Source organism: Cyprinus carpio, chromosome A13 (assembly GCF_018340385.1).
Source record: "Cyprinus carpio isolate SPL01 chromosome A13, ASM1834038v1, whole genome shotgun sequence".
Taxonomy (NCBI): Eukaryota; Metazoa; Chordata; class Actinopteri; order Cypriniformes; family Cyprinidae; genus Cyprinus; species Cyprinus carpio.
Window position 1 is genome coordinate 21,506,485 of NC_056584.1, and position 20,559 is coordinate 21,527,043.

General features: G+C 35.7%; 1 protein-coding gene across 1 annotated transcript in view; it reads right to left on the bottom strand.

The window, feature by feature from the left end:
* The window catches only part of LOC109101270 (protein eyes shut homolog), a 194,177-nt gene that overhangs the window by 159,849 nt on the left and 13,769 nt on the right, over positions 1-20,559 (bottom strand). The window contains 10 exon segments of the mRNA XM_042769360.1: positions 356-608; position 1,493; positions 1,585-1,748; positions 3,202-3,341; positions 5,106-5,210; positions 8,121-8,280; positions 11,462-11,576; positions 13,176-13,291; positions 14,678-14,880; positions 19,300-19,416. Coding sequence (XP_042625294.1) covers positions 356-608; position 1,493; positions 1,585-1,748; positions 3,202-3,341; positions 5,106-5,210; positions 8,121-8,280; positions 11,462-11,576; positions 13,176-13,291; positions 14,678-14,880; positions 19,300-19,416 — 1,374 coding nt within the window.

Sequence of the window (20,559 nt, forward strand, 5' to 3'; positions counted from 1 at the left end):
ATCATATCATGTTAGACTTGTGTGATCATTTTTCCATTAAATAACAATTTGCAACATGTTTTACTTCTGTAATGTAACATATTTCCAAGTAAAACAAGGTATTCATTTAGAAAAATCATAATCATTATTTTATTGAGAATTAAAAAATGAAAAGAGGTCATTAAATATTAGAAAGAAGCAAGTTTGCTTATAATATTCATATAAATATAAAAATTAATTATAAAGATGTTGATTTAAATTTACTTTTTAATCATGAGTAATTCAACAATGTAAGATATCGAAAGTCAATGCCCATCAAAAGCCCAAATATGGTTTTCCCACCTCAGTAGTACCACTGAGTAAAACATTTGCTTACCCTTAAATCCTGGAGCACACAGGCATTGGTAACCTGCCACCAAATCAATGCAAGTGGCACCGTTGGTGCATGGTGCGCTTTTGCATTCATCTGTCTCAAGCTCACAGAACGTTCCCTCATATCCCAGCATGCAGTGACAGGTGTAGTTGTGCTGTTGGTCCAGACAGAAGGCGTGTTCTGAACACTGATGCCCAGAGCAGAAGTCAATGTCAAGTTCGCAGTGGACTCCAGTATATCCGTGACCGCAAAGGCACTTGGAATGCATAAAACAGTATCTCTTAATGGAATCACAAACAAAACAGCCAGACATGGTATGAAAATAAATGGCTGAGTCATGGGGGAGGACAATGTAATTTGCTTTGCTTTCTATCACAGAAACATGCTATTTGTTTTAACAGCTATGGGTGGTTTAATTCTAGAATGAGACCGTAAACAGCAACTGAACCTGAACAGAATATCAATTTTAATTTTATACTGAGAGAAGCATCCTGTTTAAAATGGATAAAACCACCTCAACCACTCTTTTTTGAAGAAAAAAAAGAAAAGACTCCAAAAGGCACTATGAGAGAACAATAAAAGTTGTCTGCACAACTTGATTTTCAAACCATACCAGTTTTGTGCAAAATAAACTATGCTGCAATGACATTTGGTTACAAGACACTGGAAAATCAATGTTTGATTCTATTGACATTTAACCAGCAGCAGGTGCCATATTTATTTGAGAGCAGCAGCACAGGTGAGGGTTATCACAGAATAATGACTACATTAAGCCCTGTTCATAACACAAAGTTATCAGAAGTCTTGAAACATAGAGCATGAGCATACAAAAGCATACTTTTAGGTTGTCCATTTGTGTCCTTTTTAGAGCATGACAGAACATGGTCACTACAAACTATTGGTGTATGGAAGAAAATAAATCTGTTCAGGTTTTGTTCAGCAGAGAAACAATACATACAGTTTTGGAACGACATGAGGGTAAATAGTTACCGACACAAGTAAATAATTACAGAATTTTATTTTATTTATGCATTTATTTTATTTGCATTTGAGTTCATTATAATATTTATAATGAAATTTTAAATGCATTTCACTTTATTACAATTATCTTTGCATGAAAAAAAAATCATATTTTAATACACTTAATTTCTAAGCAAAGCATTTGATGTACTCTAAACAAACCCTGCATTAAGTAAAAAATAAAAATAATAACCTTTTTCACCCAGACTCACCTGTACCCACCAACCTCATCCATGCAGGTAGCTCCATTCTGACACCTGTGCTGGACACACTCATTTATGTTGACAAAGCAGGTCGGCCCAGTCCATCCAGGTGCACAAACGCAACTATAACTGGTGATGTTGTTAAGGACGCAATGTCCTCCATTGGCACATGGCTGTCAAAATGAAAATCAACCATTATTCCTGAACAAACCTTCATTTAAATATGTGTATAAAGGTAATTCTGGTCTTTTGTAAACAGCCGTGCTTGGTCCCGGTGTTAAATAAAACATGCTGGTTAATGAAGGAAAGCTAATGCATTTTAATTGCCATTTATATTAGTGGTGATTATCAGCACAAGTAAAGCAAATCCAAATGATCAAACATGTTCAAAAGGAACATGCAATTTGCAATTGGTGATATTGTTCAGTAACAAAGCATGCAAACAATTTCACATCTTCCAATGAATATAGCATGCTAAGAACATACAATTTTTAACATGCTCTTTTCAAGTGCAACATGGAAGCGGGATGGTGTATGCATTTTGAAATATTTCCTGTATTGAAAAATATGCCTTATATGTAAATGCCTTGTTGTTACTCTAAAGAAATTTTTATACTGAATCAAATTTCTTTTTCTGTCTTGTTACTGATCTAATGTAAATTAGTTTAGTTGTCTGGAAGTAAAACGGGGTTGTTGTTTTTTTTAATCAAATGTAAATTCATGTCCCAGTCATATTTTCTTTGTTATATAAACATTTCTTACACTATCAGAAAAAAAAGATGTTTTTATATTTTTACATCAATCAATATTCTGTTTATTAAAGCCAAGTATTAATCCCATCAAGTTAGTGTTTATAAGCTTTTTACATTTATTTCAAAATAATAACTCAAGGCAGTAACAATTTAAACAACATATTTTATTTGTGAATGTATGTTCAGCTTTTCCTTTTAATAGTTAACTTTTAACTATTTTATATTTTTTCGGATCATCAGTCATCAAAGCTCGGTAAATATTGGTCACAGGCATAGAGATTTACATTACTTTACATTTCACCAAACTAATCACTCACTAAAAATTCCCACAGAGCATTGTTTTCATGCCATTTTAAGTGGTTATATCTAAGTGTGAGTTGTTTACTTATTTTTTTTAAATTAGTCTTCCCATTAGTGCCATTATGTTGTACATTCAGACTGATTCGTGAACGCCCCCCAAACACAAGAGGTGGGATTTATTGCATAAACCAATCACAGCCAATCATAACTAGTCATATCCAATTATATTGCGATGGAGGCATTGCCTCCTCTAACATGACCCACTCCCATTCATTCTCATGTACCCCCCACCAAACTCACCGCACACTTTAGGGAGTCTGTTAAAACTCAATGGGCTCAGGGGAGGTGAGAGAGACACTGTAATTTAACCTGCTGGTGTTGCTGTTGTACAGTGTTTCTTTAGAAATATGAGTGATTTTTACACTTTTTAATGTTATATTATGTATTATTGGCACTGTTTTATTTTTTTACTACATTTTTTTTTCTCATCCAATATTTTGAGTAAACACTGTTCTAAACATTAGTGTTATTGTAACTTGTGTATTGTATAGGGGGCTGAACCCTTCTGACCTACCTGTAGATAGCGGGGGCATTGAGTGTGACATATATGGAGCTGGTCACCTGGCAAATCCACACAGAAAGTTCCAGGGGGACAGGTGACATTTGGAAGCGCACAGGCATTTATGTCAACCTCACAGTCAACCCCAGTGTATCCTAGAAAGGAAGGTGAGAAACACAAACCAATCTGAAAAAACACTTGGACTTCACCATCCCTGCTTCCTTGATTGGGAACTAAAGGAACCTAGTGCAAAAACAGAATTTAAAAGATTAAACAAGACTGAAATGCTTTAGCTCTTGTTAATGCCTTTGAGAACACACCGCATCTACTCGTCATGTCATTGTGCCTCAATCAATAAGGTCAATCAGTGAACATGAAGCAAGCTGGAAATCAAATTTCTTTCTTTTTTTTCCCCCTCTTTGTTTCTAGGGTAAAAGAAAGTAAAAGAAAACGGCAATCAATTTTTGAAAGCCTATTCAAAGCCCAAAAGCCAGTCAGCCCAAGTGAAATGAACAAAATTGTAAAGGTCAGAAAGAGGCCAGGCTAGTTTGTACAAGGGCTTTTAGAGAGAGAGAAAGACATTTGGCTTGCTTGCATTTGGCATTTGGTATTTCAAAATGCATTCACATAGAGGTTTAAGCAGGAAGATCACACTTATGAAAATTAAGAATGGGTCAGGATGGTCGAATAGTCGATTAGAGAGGTCAACTAGTAAATTTATGGAGATTTTTTGGCATTAATACTTTTAACTGGATTTCAGAAAAGGTTTTTAAATGACTACATTTATAACTCCATAGCTTTCAAAGGTCTATTATATCTTGGTCTATTTACACATTCAGTTAAAAAAAGAAAACAACAACTCAACTTTAAAGAACATTGAGACCCCTCCGTTCGGTTCCACTCTGCTGTGTTTCATCCAGCTATTGTTTTTATTTTTTGAATATTTTACAATTTTGCAATCATAGTTTACAACAACGCCAAGTAATAAAATAATTTCAATTAAATAATAATAATAAAAAAAAAAAAAAACTGGAATGCCTCGTTCCAATTCAAAGGGAAAATTTTTATTTATAATGCCATTAAACCCAAAAATGATAATTCTGTCATTTTCTCTCCCTCTTGCTGTTACAAACCTGAATAACTTTTTATCTTCTGTGGAACATAAAAGATATTTTGAGAAATTCTTCATAAACTGTTTGATTACCAACACTCTTCAAAATATCCATGGAAAAAAGTCAGTTTCAGCTTGAAATAAAATAATGACATAATTTTTGGTGTGAACTGTACCCTTAAAGTATTGTATATTTGACTCTAAATTCAACTCAATTTGACATACTTTGAGTCAATAATCTTTGCTAAATTATGCCCACTATTTCACAATAGCCTAGTCAAGCTTTTTTACTTTTTAAACAGAAAACATCTTCAATCTTTTTATGAGGAAGTCATTTAGATTATTCTCCCTTTTTGTATATCATTCTCTCAGCGGCGAGCATGCGTGGGCAGGTTTAGGGAGGGGGCGTACGGGACTCTGGGTTGTCTACTCATCGAGTGGAAGGGAGCAGCTGGCAGAGAAGCATGCTTGTAACCCCGCCAGTGAGTTGCCAATCTCTAGGGTGAGCCATCAGGTTGCATCAGTGAATGCAAATCATGCCTCAGAAAGAGTGAACAGAACCAACAATTACGTGAGGGAACCATATCAATGCAGTGGACTCAAAAGGGAAGAGCATTTCATAACACAATATTGACACAATTCTGCAGTACTAATGAGCTCTGGCAGTGTGAGAATGGGAGTGATTTGCTCAGCTGTCAGTCAGAGCCACTGGTGCTGGCATGGTAGGGATTTGTGGCACAGTCAAAAAAATACAAATAAATAAATAAATAAAATTTACCTCATTCTTAGGAGTAAGAGAAACTCATACCTGAAGGACAGGCACATTTGTGGTATCCAACAAAGTCAGTGCATGTCCCCTGGTGCTGACAGGGACTGGAATCACACTCATTTACTTCAGCCTCACAGTAGCGTCCTGCAGGAAGACAGGGGTGTGAATGGAGTGTTAGTTAAGCTTTTACGCTCCGTCTCCCCTGAAGATATTGACTTCGCTTTTAACATTTGGGATTTAGAAGCAAATTTGGAAACTCCCGTCCCCCACGGCTCACTGTTTGGTGCATGTCAGAGAGAAAAGAGGCCAAATCGTGTTTTACATTCTGAAAGTATTTAGCAAAAGTTCAGACTGCCATTTACTGAGTCACAGTTCAGACAGTTAATGCACACACAGTATGCAAAATGATGCAACATAATAAACTTTGAGAGTTGCCAGAGAGGGACAGTATATAGGTGTGACTCAACTTTTGTGACGTGACATGCAGCCAAGTATGGTGACCCATACTTAGAATTCGTGCTCTGCATTTAACCCATCCAAAGTGCACACACACAGCAGTAAATAGTTCACCCTAAAAAAAAAAAGTAACAACACCCTTATGTCATGCATTTTGAACCCGCATGAAATTCTGAGTAGTTATTGTTAACTAAAATTACAGCTATTAAAACTGTTTGTTTACACTGAAATTAAGCTGAATTGTTAATACAAATATGAAAATAAGATAAAAAAATGAATGTAATTAAGATGAATAAAATTGAAACAAAAATAAAATTATGCTTATCAATAAAGCTATTTTTTACAATCAAAATTGTCTTGTTCCACAGAAAAAAAATGTATATCCTTATACAATATGTATATAATTTATTTATTTTTCTTCAAGATTACAAATTGCAGTGCATTACAAATTAAGCTGCCTCTTTAGGTTGACCTCAGGCAACTTCAAAAATTGGGCATATGGCACTGAATCTCAGATTTTTGTGGGTGTTATGGCAGTTCATATTTGGAGCAGTTAGTATCCAGCAGCAACCCAAAAACTGTTCTAAAGGTCATTTTCCCAAATCAGTGTCAGATCTCTATTAATGTTGTTCATCCACACACAGTTACATAACAAGTAACATAACATGGAATCAAATCAATCAAATCTTTGCCTGGAAAATTTTTCTAAAAATATAATAAAAAAAATATTCAAGTCTTATCCATAGCAAAATCTGCTTCACCAATGCTTTTGACGCTTTTCTCTGCTGTGGGAGAAGTCACATTATCTTCCCTCAACATGTCATCTGACTTTTTCAAGGAAGATCATAATGAAAGCACTTGACATTTCACATTGGCCTTCTGGCAATACCGTGGTGAGAAATGGGACAGGGACGGTCGTTTGTAAGACTCCGGGGTCATTAATCGATAGGGATATCGTTAGCATCATCGAGATATCTAAATACAACATTGAGGTTTGAGCTGTGACATGTTTTCTCCTAATAGTATTCTATCCATTATACAGCTCACAGAGAGGTAGAAATTGTCAGGTGCCTCTTGAAGTTGACACTTGGGATGTGGAAAGATAGATTTCTTCATCTGCTTAGATGGGAAATAGAGCCATCAAGGAAATTGAGAGGTAATAACAAGGACACAGAAGCACTGGAGATTATCCCATTGAAAATACGACATCTACAGTGTAGTATAAAAGAAATATCTCAGGGAAGGCATTTTTTTCAACTAATACAGCTTCATAACATGTTTATAGGTGTCATGAAACGTAGATGATCTATAATTCATGTAAAGTGCCTATAAAAGACTACGTCACATTTTCCCATGCAAGAGCATTGAACAGCAACGCATGCCACTGAGATCAACACGTCATGGCTGATGAAATCCAGTAAATCATTTGTCTTGTTTGTTTATTTGTTTCTGGGTTGTTTAGGCAAATATTTCATTCTGTGCTCATCCGCTGGTGGCCAAGCTAATGAAAGATCTTGCTTTCCCAGTTAGATTTACTGATTAAGTGTTCTCTAACCTCTATTTGCCCTTCATTTAGCAGGCATGATGAAACAAATTATAGAATAATCCAGTTAGGAGGGCAATGTGCAAAGATGAGTTACGGTAAAGAGATGCCTCAGGGCAGTGGGACTCGTCTCAGTGGAACACACACTCTGAGTCACATTACAGCGGATGATATAGATGTTGGACATGAAACTGTGTTATTCAGGCTAGAGCAAAATTCAGAACTGGCTCCTATTCAAATTCATGAGTTGGAATTTGAATAGAACTGGCCATGCCCGACAGAATGTTGAATGACAAGAAGAGTAATTTACTGAACTGTGATTCCAAGAATGGGACTAAGACAAATTTTGTAACAAAACATAATTACACAATTAATTTTGACTAAATATGCCTATTTTTTTCTGATAGGTAGAAAGTTTTCTTCTCTACATATTACAATGTTCAATATTGTCAGAAAAAAAACAACATGCATCTAAATAGATTTTAATTTTGCAAACCAATACCACAAAATGTTCACAAAAAAATAAATATTGATATGAACATATAAATGCACTGGTTATACATCAGTGCTTGGCTCCATTTTGAAGAGGTTTGAGTAAAGTAGAGGATTCTGGGAAATTAACCTAATAAATAAATAAATAAATAAATAAATATTTTTAGAAGTTTCCTTTCATTTATCAAGTTTGCTTTCTTATTTCAAATCCAATCTTTTTATTGGGATTCAAATGGATCTTAAATCCAGTCCTCAAAGTCTGAGTGTCATGTAACTTTCTCAAAAATGTCACCAGAATAACACATATGGTGTATGACAGATATATTTTATATTCAATATTCAGAATTCTACGGATATAGCTGATATAGAAGAAAACAATTTTTGTTCTATGCAATCTCCGACACTGCATGAAAACGTGACAATAATTCTCCTCTCCAACCCTACTGTAGAAAAAAACAATCTGAGTGTGGCTTTAAAAAGCTTCTGCTGCCAAACTCTGTGCAAACTCAAACATAAATCAGGATAACATATTCTGGAGTTTGTTGATATAGTTTTCTTTTAACCTGTGTATCCAGGGAGACAGGTGCACATATAGTGCGGGGGTGCAGTTGGCTGACTCATACTGATGCAAGTAGCTCCGTTCAAGCATCTGTTTGGATAGGCTAAGCATGCGTTAACCAAGTACTGACAGAACTCCCCCGTCCATCCTGGTGCACAGAGACACTGTGGGGGGAAAAATATGTTTTAGTAATTAACCTTAATTATTACATATTCAATCTATCAGCAAAACACTAAATGCATATACAATAATGTATCAAATAAAGAACATATAGAATCCCCTGCTATTATTCTTATAGTTTGGTTAAACTTGCATTCAATCTTTCATGAAAAGGTAATTGCACTTTCCAATCTTGTATGTTGCTGTCTACAAATTAATTTTTACTAAATATCCTAATATTAGAATTCCTAGCTAATTAAGCCCTTGGCAATTCTAAGAATCATTATTATTTAGAAGGCAATTACATAGCACATTAGAGTTTAAGAAGTTTTAGGAGGGGGGAAAGGACATTTAAGAAGAAAATTTTGCTGATGACCAACAGATTCTTCACCAATTTACTAATGAAGAAATGTGGCCTGTTTCCTGGACTATGTCAAAGTTTTAATTAAGGATGACAGTGATTAGTAATTAAACAACCAGATGTCTCCAAACAGCACACTAACCAAATCAGTTCTTATAATAACCAGTGTTTACATACATCACAGAAACTTCTGCAGAGAAAAAGTGCTTTAACATTCCAAAGCACAATGGTGTCTGTGCAGTTTTTCAAGTTTTAGTTTTTTCCCCTGGTTATTTTAAGTAAAGTCATATATATCAGCCATAGGTCTTCAAGAACACATTTTGAGCTTCCCAGAATGTTATCAGCTCACTGTAACTTTCACTTCATCTTACAAAGTTAATGCTGGCATACTCAAAAACTATTTTTTCCTTCATTTTTGAGAATGTAGATATTTTTTTCAGACCTCGTTTTATGCTTTTTATACCTGTAAAATAAACATTTATTCTGATTAATGAAATTGTTCAATTAAAAATAAAAATGTTGTAATTATTCATTCACCTCCATGTTGTTACAAACCCATATTCTATTTTTTTTCCCAAGGAAATTAAAAATTTTTTATTTTATTTTTTTTTTAGGTGAACTATTCATTTAACAATCAGGATCAATCATAGGTCATTTATTGCTTCAAAAGTATTTTTCCATTATCAAAACAGCATTTATGTTCATACATGCAAATACTTTGCATGACTGTGTCAGATCCCCATGTAGTTTAACAAATTGCACTTCAAGTAAATCAATTTATGTGAAGCACATATTCTAGAGCACTTCATAAGAAAAACAGATGTGACTGCATCAGTCGACAGTGTATAACTGAGACACATCACTCAAAGAGCAGATCTGTTGATGGGAGTGACAGAAAGATGATATTGAAATAGAAGAGGATGGCTGAAAACTTGAGACACAAGCATAAATCAAGGATGCTATAATGTGACTTCAAGACTGAGAACTCTTATACAGTGGTGTGAAAAAGTTTTTGCCCCTTCCTGTTTTGTTTTATTTTTTTGCATATTTGTCACACTTGAATGATTCAGATCATCAAACTAATTTTAATATTACACAAAGATAACCCAAGTAAATACAAAATGCAGTTTTGAAATAATTATTTAATTTATTAAGGGAAAAAAGTGGTCCAAACCTTCCTGGCACTACGTGAAAAGTAATTGCCCCCTAATTCTAATAACTGGTTGTGCCACCCTTTGAAGCAACAACCACAATCAAGCATTTGCAATAGCTGGCAATGAGTCTTTCATATCACTGTGGAGGAATTTTGGCCCACTCTTCTTTGCAGAATTGTTTTAATTCAGCCACACTGGAGCATGAATGGACCATTTAAGGTCCTACCACAGCATCTCAATCAGATTTAAGTCCGGACTTTGACTTGGCCACTCCAAAACCTTCATTTTGTTTTTCTTGAGCAATTCGGAGGTGGGCTTGCTGGTGTGTTTGGGATCATTGTCCTGCTGCATAACCCAAGTGCGCTTGAGCTTGAGGTCACAAACTGATGGCTGGACATTCACCTTCAAGATTTTCTGATAAGAGTGCAGCATTCATGGTTCCATCAATTATGGCCAGTCGTCCAGGTCCTGAAGCTGCAAAGCAGCCCCAGACCATCACACTACCATCACCATGTTTGACTGTTGGTATGATGTTGTTTTTATGAAATGCAGTGTTGCTTTTATGCCAGATGTAACGGGATACACCTTCCAAAAAGTTAAACTTTTGACTCATCAGTCCACAGAATATTTGCCCAAAAGTCTTAGAGATAATCAAGATATTTTTTGGCAAATGTGAGACGAGTCTTTGTGTTCTTTTTAGTCAGCAATGGCTCTTGCCTTGGAACTTTCCCATGGATGCTATTTTTGCCCAGTCTCTTTCTTGTTGAATCATGAACACTGACCTTAATTGAGGCAAGTGAGGCCTGCAGTTCTTTAGATGTTGTTTTGGGTTCATCGTTGTGCTCTTAATGTAATTTTGTTAGGCTGCCCACTCCTGAGAAGGTTCACCACTATTCAAAGTTTTCTCTATTTGTGGATAATGGCTCTCTGACACTGGTTCGCTGGAGTCCCAAAGCCTTAGAAATGGCTTTATAACCCTTTCCAGACTGATACATGTCAACTATTTTGTTACTCATATGTTCTGGAATTTCTTTAGATCGTGGCATGATGTTTTGCTCTTTATGCATGCCTCACTTTGTCAGACAGGTTCTATTTAAGTGATTTCTTGATTCAACAGGCCTGGCAGAAATCAGGCCTTGATGTGGCTAGTAAAATTTAACTCAGCTTTCTAAAATAATGTGGTTAATCACAGTTCTTTCATTATTTAACAGGATAGGAGGGGGCGATTAATTTTTCAGACAGGGCCAGGTAGGTTTGGACAGCTTTTTTCCCTTAATAAATGAAATCATCATTTAAAAACTGCATTTTGTATTTACTTGCATAATCTTTGTGTAATATTACAATTTATGTGATGATCAGAATTTTTTTAAGTGTTACAAATATGCAAAAAAAAAAAAAAATAGGAAGGGGGCAAAAACATTTTCACGGCACTGTAAATTAACAGACGTGCATTAGCCATTGAGATAAGGAGAGATTTTTGTTGGGATGCTAATTTCCAACTTTTAACACTTTGTGCATTTACAAAGCATGTACAGTACCTCTTCTAATCTTTTAAGTTTTCTGATTTAGCTTCTCTATAATGGAGCAATATAAGAAATGTATGCTATCTGAACTTAATTTTGAATGTATTTTATTGTACAGATTAACCATTCCAAAAATTAGGTCACTTACATTATATCCTCCAACTAGGCTGAGACACAGTCCCTCATTCAGGCAGTTAATATTGAGCAGCTTGCAGAAGTCAATTATTTCTTCACAGTTCTTTCCGGAAAAACCTTGTCTGCATCTACAGGAATATGACATTAACTTTAGCCACATATAAAAATAGAGTAAAAATGACCCAGAGTAACAATCAGTGATGATGAATTGAAATGCAGGCACTTTATTGCTGTTTTTAGATGTTACATATGTCTCATAATGACCATTATGCTCCTTGGTGACATTTGTGGAGTATTAAAAGATCCTTTAAGCAAACACATGACAAGAATGTCTGTTAAATGTTTAACCTCTGGCACACATGCTTCATAAATAGAGAAAATCCTCTTGTTTCTTTGGCCTTAGTCAGATCTTGGCCCTCCTTTCGCAGTGATAAGACTTCAGTGATCTTATTCTGTCATACAAAGGCAAAATCACTCAATTATTAACACAGACTCCCAGGTGACTGGCTGCTTTCGCTTTTATCTCTCCTTCTCTTTACACACACTATCTTCCTCTAGTCATGCTCAATTTTTAATTCATTTTTCCCCTTTCAATCCCTATCTTATCTTTCGTTTGTCATTTAGTCAGAGGGGCCATCAAATGTATTGATTCAAGTGATCTTTGCTAATAAAAGCTAAAAAAGATGAGCAGGAGCAAGAGAAAACATAGCTATGAACCCCCCAAGGACTGAAAGAACTCATAAAGCAGCCGAAACTGTAGCGGATTCCTTCATTATCAGCAGGAAGTAATTCTAAACCTGTCACAGGCTGAATATTGAACCTTACCACTGGAAATTTAATGAACATTTCACTGTCTACAGACTGTATTCCTATTTCTGGCCAGTAAAATCATATACCAAGAAAAACATACAATCACAGCATACGTGATATTCAGCGGTTCAAAAGTTCATCAAAAAAGCAATTTATCAAATTCACGTAAATTAATACATTTGATTAATAAACTATGAAAAGGTGCTATACATGATTCTTCCAAAACTCTGCCTTCAAAGACATGTCATCAAACCTAAAGGCACAAAATGATTCAGAAGGAGAATTCAGAATGAATGCTGACTGGCTAATTTTCTAGTTTTTACAGGCCTCTCGACATGTGAGGTCACACAAGACAATGTTAAAAACAACGTGAAATCCTGTTCACAGCCTATTTACTTCTGTAAAGTAACCAACATTACATGACCAACAAGAAAGTGTGTCCCAGAGTACATGGGACAAGGAGCTTAAAGTGGAGCTTAAATTAGTTTGAATTACTAAAATATAAACAAGTAACCATGAATGGGGACTAACTAACAAGCCAACCAATTAAACAAGTTTACACAGGACAACTTCCAGGTATTTTAAGTCTTATTCTGAAAATATTTCATACAGTTTTATTTTCATAAACACAACACAATAAAGTGTTAAGAGTACATGACAAAAATATTCTACAGTTATAAAAACACTGATTTGTGAGCATTTGGGGAACTGAAGGTGTCAGAATAAACATGAAACGCTCTCTAACGTTGTCATCACTGAGCCACTCGTGAAATAGCCACGTCATCATCAGAGCTTGCACAGCTGCTCTAGAGAAGCTGCAATGTCTGAGCAAGCCGGCTGCATCCAAATAAAATAAAATGATAATAATGATAGAAATGATAATAAAAATGCCAACCCTGCTGACCTGAGCTTCTTACCTGCAATGATACTGGCCATTCTGAACTACACAGATGCCATCGTTGTGACAGGGCAAAGTGCCACACACCTCTGCCTGTTCCAAGCATTCCGGGCCTACGCAAATACATGTGGAATTCTGCATAGAAGAAAAAGCCCGCCCAAAAGAGGGTTAGTTGCATGACAAGTGGAGAAACATGCTAAAATCTAATCACATACTAAGGTGAGATTGAACACCGTTAAATCTGCATCATTTAACATTTTTCCACTAAAATAGTAGAGGGGTTTGGCCAGAGCTTGAGCTTGTCCCAAGGGATCTGCAAACTCACATTTCCACTAATTTGAAAGCCAAACACAGTAACTGGCTATGTAATTCAGCTGTAAACAAACATAATGCATAAAAGTCTTTATTTATTTATATAGGAGTCTTACTCTTAGTTTTGAGAACAAATTTTAACAGTAATTTTTTTTTGTTTCATACCATCACAAGTTGGCCTTGATGTAATGGTCAGACATAAAATAAAAGTGAATAAAAAATCCAAATGTTCTATTTGTAAATGAAATCATTTAATTTCATATAGATAAATGCAATAAACCTACTGCAGTAGCAGTACAGTGAGACAAAAAATAATAATGTTAAATCATGTTAAAATATGGAAATAACCAGCACTGAGGCATCCAGGGCTGAAAAAGCAGTACAATAGACAAGTCATTAGCCAGTTCTGCTCTCCAACTTGCACTAACCGATCCTGACGTCAATAATATTTCTGACTCAGTCGTTCAAAGAGGGGAAATAGAAGCAGAGAACAATCCCAGATGAAAGTAAGATGGATACTCCCACTGATATAAGCATCGATGCAGTTCTAGAGCGGCGTGAAGGATTATTTCATTTTCATACAGATGAGCTCTCTTAGGAGGATGTCTCAGACAAACCAAATCAATGTCAAACAAATCAATTTAATGTGTCTGAGTGTGTGTATGTGTGTTAGATAGAGATTAAAGTCTGTCTTTACTGTCCATAATCTCAAATGACTAAAGCATCTCATGAGAATCTGCAACGGACAGGTCTATGTGCTGGATTTCACTACTGAGTAAATGAAGGTCACTTAAGACAATTAGTCTGCCACTGGCCCACTTTCTTCTAAATTCATCTCTTCATAACAGTAATGGCTCATGAGCAGCAGACTGTAACTATAACAATCTGGGGAAACATTTCTAAGTGAACATGGCAGAAATGTCCCACAATTCCATTTTTTTTTTATAACGTAACAGCTTGGTCTAGTCCAAAAAAAAAAAAAAATAAATAAATAAATAAATAAGGTTACATATGACATACCCATTCTGCTATCAAAACAATTATTAATGGTTATTGTAACCTTCAACATGACACAGGTTGATCAGCTTCAGGAGTGTCACAAAAATTTGCATGTGGCATTTCAAAATAATCACATTCTCTCAGGCAAAAAAAAAAAACAAAACAAAAAACGCATTATGAGCAATGTAGAAAAAAATGAAAAGGCCTCACAAGTTTGTCTGTGGCACAAGCTTCGTCCAGTTGACATCCGTTAGACTTGCAGTAGCTGTCAGCCTCAGTGGTGGTCTCACAGTTGAGGCCTGTGAAACCCCCTGGGCATGTGCAAACATATCCATTAGCAGTCTCCTCACAGCGACCGTCATTCCAGCACGGGTTTGAATCGCAGAGGAGCCTCTTTTGCTCACAGTAAGTACCTGCAATGAAGGAATTTATTGAGAATCAATGAATATGAAATGACCATAATTAACATGAATGAAAACACATGCTTTTGTCAAAAAAAAATTTATTTAGACACCGGTCTGATTTACTAACTGTGCGTATACAAGCATTTGTGCATAAAATCACGCTGATGAAATCACAGTTCATCAGTAAGTCTGTATTTTTGTCTTAATTCTATATTGAGAGATAGCCTACAAGAAACAGAAAAACAAGTGCAATAAAATTAGTGTTTATTTACCAGAAAAAAGAAAAAAAAAAACAAACAAACAAACAAACAAAAAACAAAACAAAACGAAAAAGCAGTCTTTTATTTATGATTACACTTTTGTAAATCCATCGAGTTAAAGGGCAATTTGTTAAAATACAACATTGATAACATTGTTAACTCGCTTGTGGGAAAACATTGTGTAGATGCTAAATATTATAGCAAGTTACCGCACTTCGGAACATTCATTCACGGATTTGCGTTGCGCAACGTCTTCACACACGGACAAGTGTGACATCATATACCTCTGTAAATAAATACAATTTAAAAAAATATCTCGCACACCTCAGTGCACTTTGAATGGAACATATACATTCGCTTCGAACTGGAATCAAAGCGGAATATCCTGTGATGTCCAATTCGCAGGGCACTTACGTTCGAATAGAACAAACGTCTGAAGCGATAAGAGAAACATACAAAATGTGCAGAACAGGAAGGGTTGCGAGGACTGGAATTGAGAACCGCTGACTTATTCTGTCTTTTTACGCGTTGTGTTACATCGGGCATTATAAACATAAAACCATGTCTGCATTTGTTATTGGAGAAACGACACACGATAAACTCGCATTTGAATCGTCAATGGCAAATCCTTTAAATATGTAAACGTAGCCTACTAACATACTTTGAGTCAGAACAGCCGACATTGCAGTCCACTCTCCCAGGATCAGGAAACAGTCCTCCATAAAATGCACTGCACACATCTGAATATTTGGGTTGAACTGTTCTGGAACAGTGTTGTAAATACAACTAAAACCACAGATCTCTAGTCGTGTCCTCTTTTGGAAGACCAAACAAAGTAGTTTCGCTTTCACAACGAAACACACAGCGTCTCCGCAACATGGCAGTGGCGGCAACAGCGAGAATCAAAGTTACACCTTCTTTCTTTGCGTGAACATTTGGGGAGCGTAATGCAAATCTCCCCACATCTTGAAGTAGACACGTGGGGGAAAGTTAGAATGAGCCATTTTAGGGGGGTGTGGTTGACTCTTAACTTTCATAAAGAATATCTCTTTGGATTTGAGACTTAAGTCTTTGCAACTTTACAGATCTTCCCAAAAAAAAAAGAAAAATTAAAACCCCAAAAAAAAACCAAAAATAAAAACAGCAAAATAATAACCTTTAAAGTATGTTAATCTGCTTACCAGTACATATTATTGCACTGTGTTTCTAATAGGGCTTTAAAAAAAATGAAATTTTAGAAAAAGTTTTATTCAAAACATTACTAATATGATTTAACAAAACTGCTCTTTAGCTTCCAAATCATCTTTATAATAACCATTAGCTTCAGACTGCTTAGTGAAAACAAATGTTCAAACTTTACGACTGCAATGACAGTGGACAATTGTTCCAGCGTATCACCAGTACTGGGAGTCTCAGCATGCCGTCCCACGGCTCTCATTTGGTTTGATGAAAAATGAGAACATAAAGCTCCTATCGCCCTCCCACTTTTCTCAATGGTTCACTAATGTGGAGGTTCAAGGGTCCATATTAAGTCCCCATCTTCCCTGAACCGAACAACCCAATCAAACAGGAATGTTTTGGACTGAGAACATCTAGGCTGCTGGTTCCTCTGTTAACTGTGGATTGGAACGTCTGATTTTCGCTCCTCGCAGGTTAAATTTAGACTTGACTATGCAGCACTGTAGGTTCAAGGTGAACATGATTTGATTTTATTCCCCAGTGGTGCTCTGTTTGCTTTTTTTCCCCTCCATGTTCCTCAGCAGAAGCTAACTCATTTATCTTCCTTGTTACTGTGTTTTCCTTTCCTTTTGTCTTTCAGTTTTTTAAAGCATATTCTAGCATGTTAAGCTCACAGAATGATACAAAGGTCATCAGTCCCAGAGGTCCCCAACTGCTTTTGAGGACACACCATTGGGCGTCAGTCTAAGTGTACATCTCTCTGCAGTGTTTCTCTGGGATCCACAGAGGGAAATTGAAAATGAAAAGCTCTTGACATACAACTCAAAGCTCAACATATTATTTTATTCTTGAAAATCATGAAAGCAGTCTTATGAAATGGATCAACGAATCAAAAGCCAACCTACTATTAAACCACTCAGAAACAAGACAATTACAGCATTTGAATTTCCACAAAAACCATGAGGCAGGTGAACAGTAAAATTAATAGTGTATCCATTAGGGCATATCCTATTAATTCCATAATGCGGATACAAACACCCCTGGCCTTCTGAAAAAGGTACTGTATACAGGAGAGTGGAATCAAAAGAAAATCTCATTTGAAGTGTCCCACATGTGGGGCTCATTATTATGTGTGTAGGCTCTGGTCCGTAAGGGCAGTCGGTACCGGGCCAACCGTTATCTTCACTGTGATTAATGGGGTGACAGCTTGGGCAAAGTCAGAGAACTGCTGGCCCCACAGGGGGCCAAACAGAGCAGATCTGGAGACCAGTTGCTTTCACTTCCTTACACAGTGCTCCAAGAATATGCAGTGAGATACTGTGTTGATGTACTGACGTCACGGCCCAACAGTTCTGTCTAATTGAGCTGAATCAATACAAAAATATGGCTGCGGTAAAGGCAAATCAGATGCAAATAATTTATTCTCAAGCCCCACAGCATGTAAAAAAAAATTTTATACTTCAGGAAGAATTAAGCAAACAAGGAGGTACTCGTAAAGTTGTCACATTTTACCTGCTGAACTCTTAAACCGTGTAACTCTTAAATCATACAATATAAACATCAGATGCTTTACTGTATTTACACATTAATGTATATTCACTATTCAGTAACTGGATGCACAACTGACTTGTTTTATTTGTTTTCCTTAAACTGAAAAAGCAGCATTTTTTTTTTTTGAGTGCCCTTTTTTTTATTAAGCTATACTTGATTGAAACAGGTTGTTTGAAAATGTGAACACTGTGTTATGCCAAAGAATATACATTTCAAGTCCATTTAAAATGAAGCAATCACCTTTGAACAAGAAACCTGATACAGTGGTGCTAAATCAAAACAGACTGTTTAAATAAAGAGAACAGATTGAAAAAAAATCTGTATAATGTATATAAATAAATAATAAACTTAAAATCTTTACTGACCAATTAGACTATATTTTAAATTTTTGTAAAATCTGGATTTCAAACCACAAAGTTCTGTGATGTGGATCAGGTTTGTAAAAATGAAATTTGCGACTAAATATTTAAGTCAGACAGTCCAAAAAGATGCTGCCTGTCTGAAAGCATTTTTTTTACACTGAAGCTGATGGTATTCTCAAAAGAGGCCATGATGCAGATTGCAAGTGTTCCATGGCCGATTTACTGTGAATGGTGACTCTCAAGTGGAAATTCATCATAAACTGTGATAGCCCTAAATCTGTGTCGGACAAACTGGACATTTTTCTTCCGCATTAAAGCTGTAGGCATGATATTAAAGGTTGCTATCTACTTGAACAAACTGCCGCTACACAAAAGTCAATTAATCAACAAGCAAAGGCCACCTGGACCTCAGACTGGAGACTTTATCATGATGTTATTATCAGGAACACCCAAGGGACCGTAAAACTTTTGTTACACATTTGTGGGTGAGATGCTCATTAGCCCAGCAATGGTTTTACAGAAGCAAATGAGACTCATTACTTTCCAAAAGCATGTCATGGTCGTGCCTTATAAACAGACTGGGAAGGACACAGGAGCATAAATTGTTTATTGCTGTCTCTTTTCTACAGGAAAGGCCCCATTCATGTGTTTTATCAACCTGAGCATATCACTCAAATAAGCCACAGCCAAAACCTTTATTAAATAATTGGCCATTTATGCACCAAGAATCTTCTGAAGACTTTTTTATATGGAGGCTTCAATTGTTCCATTTTTCAAATCTGCTTCTTCACTTAGGAAAGACAGCTTAATGTGGGCAGAGATACAAAAAGCCTCAGATTTGAGTTTGCATAAGTGCGCTGCCATTGTGAAGGCACCCAAAATGACCCATCATTAATCACATGACTCATTATCAAAACATAATGAGTCAAATGAAGCCAAACAGTAAAAAATTAAACACCCATTACTGGACCTCTGAAGAAATATCACTCTATTGTAAAGTGCATAACAGTAGCTATCTATTAGAGTCTGCAAACGGAATGTTTTTGATTTTAAGCAAAATTTGCATTCATACTTGCCTGTATATCCTGTGAAACATTCACATCTGTAGGAAGTTGATGAGACTTGCACACAAGCTCCTTCTTTGCACCCTTTACTGCAATTTTGATGTCCAATGATTTCAGAGCAGTTGACACCTATGTGTGAAAATATAGACATTACACTGAATTCATGCATATTTATTCTCATTATCTGATTCTTGACACACCTGATGTAAAAACTGTTACATAACAATGTTAACGTTTTTTTCTGCAATCCATTCAATGACGTTGTATTACCTTTAGGGATATAAATATATTGAAAAATATTGACTTTACTAAACTTCAAATAGTGCACTATGGTTTGATCTTATAAAGCAAACACTGTAAATATCAATAAATATTAAATGAATAAATGTTCCAATGCAGTATTATTATCCAGTCATTGCATTTGCTATACAGTACAAGAAAAGTGGATGGTGATTTTAAACGCCAAGCTCGAGAAAACACAAAAATGGTTGTAAAAGTACTCCATAACATGGTAAACCTCATCTCAAGCCTCCTATTCCTACCATAGCACTGTGTGAGGAGGAAAGAACAATTTAAGCCATTGTTATTGTTTTATTTTTTACAGATAACACTGCTATCGTCGTTGCTCTCAAACATCAACTTCCAGCATTTTTAAAGTGCGTCCCCAAATCAATTTGTCACATGACACGCGTGAACCAATGCTGGTTGCCATCAATGAACTCCAAAAGGCGCCATTTTTTAATTGAACTTGACCGCGAAATTCGAATGTCTGCAACGACAAAGAGCTGAAAATGTAGGCTACACATTTCATTCTGTTCCTCCCACAAACATTCACATCGCTTTAGAAGACTTGTCTTGGAATATTGTTCACCATTTCTTTGGACTACTATTTTTTCCTTTACATTTAAAGTCATAATCCACTTTTACTGAAGAGCATTGTCTAAAATCCTTTTGTGTTTCACGGAAGAAAGAAAAAGGATACCTATACTGGAATGGCATAAGTTAATTATTTAATTAATTAATTTAATTAATTATTTTATTAAACAAATCAAATTAAACATATCATAACAAAAGAAAATAATATTAAATTAAAAGAAGAGGTGTTTCTTAATGGATCTGGACATAAGTAAGCGTTTTTTATGTCATGTGAGAAAAGGCTAGCCAATCATAACAGTGTTTTATTTTTCTCCGTCTTTATTATAGATGGGACAAAATCTTATGTAAACCATACATATTTTATAAGTATACTATTGTTTATTTATTTATTTATTT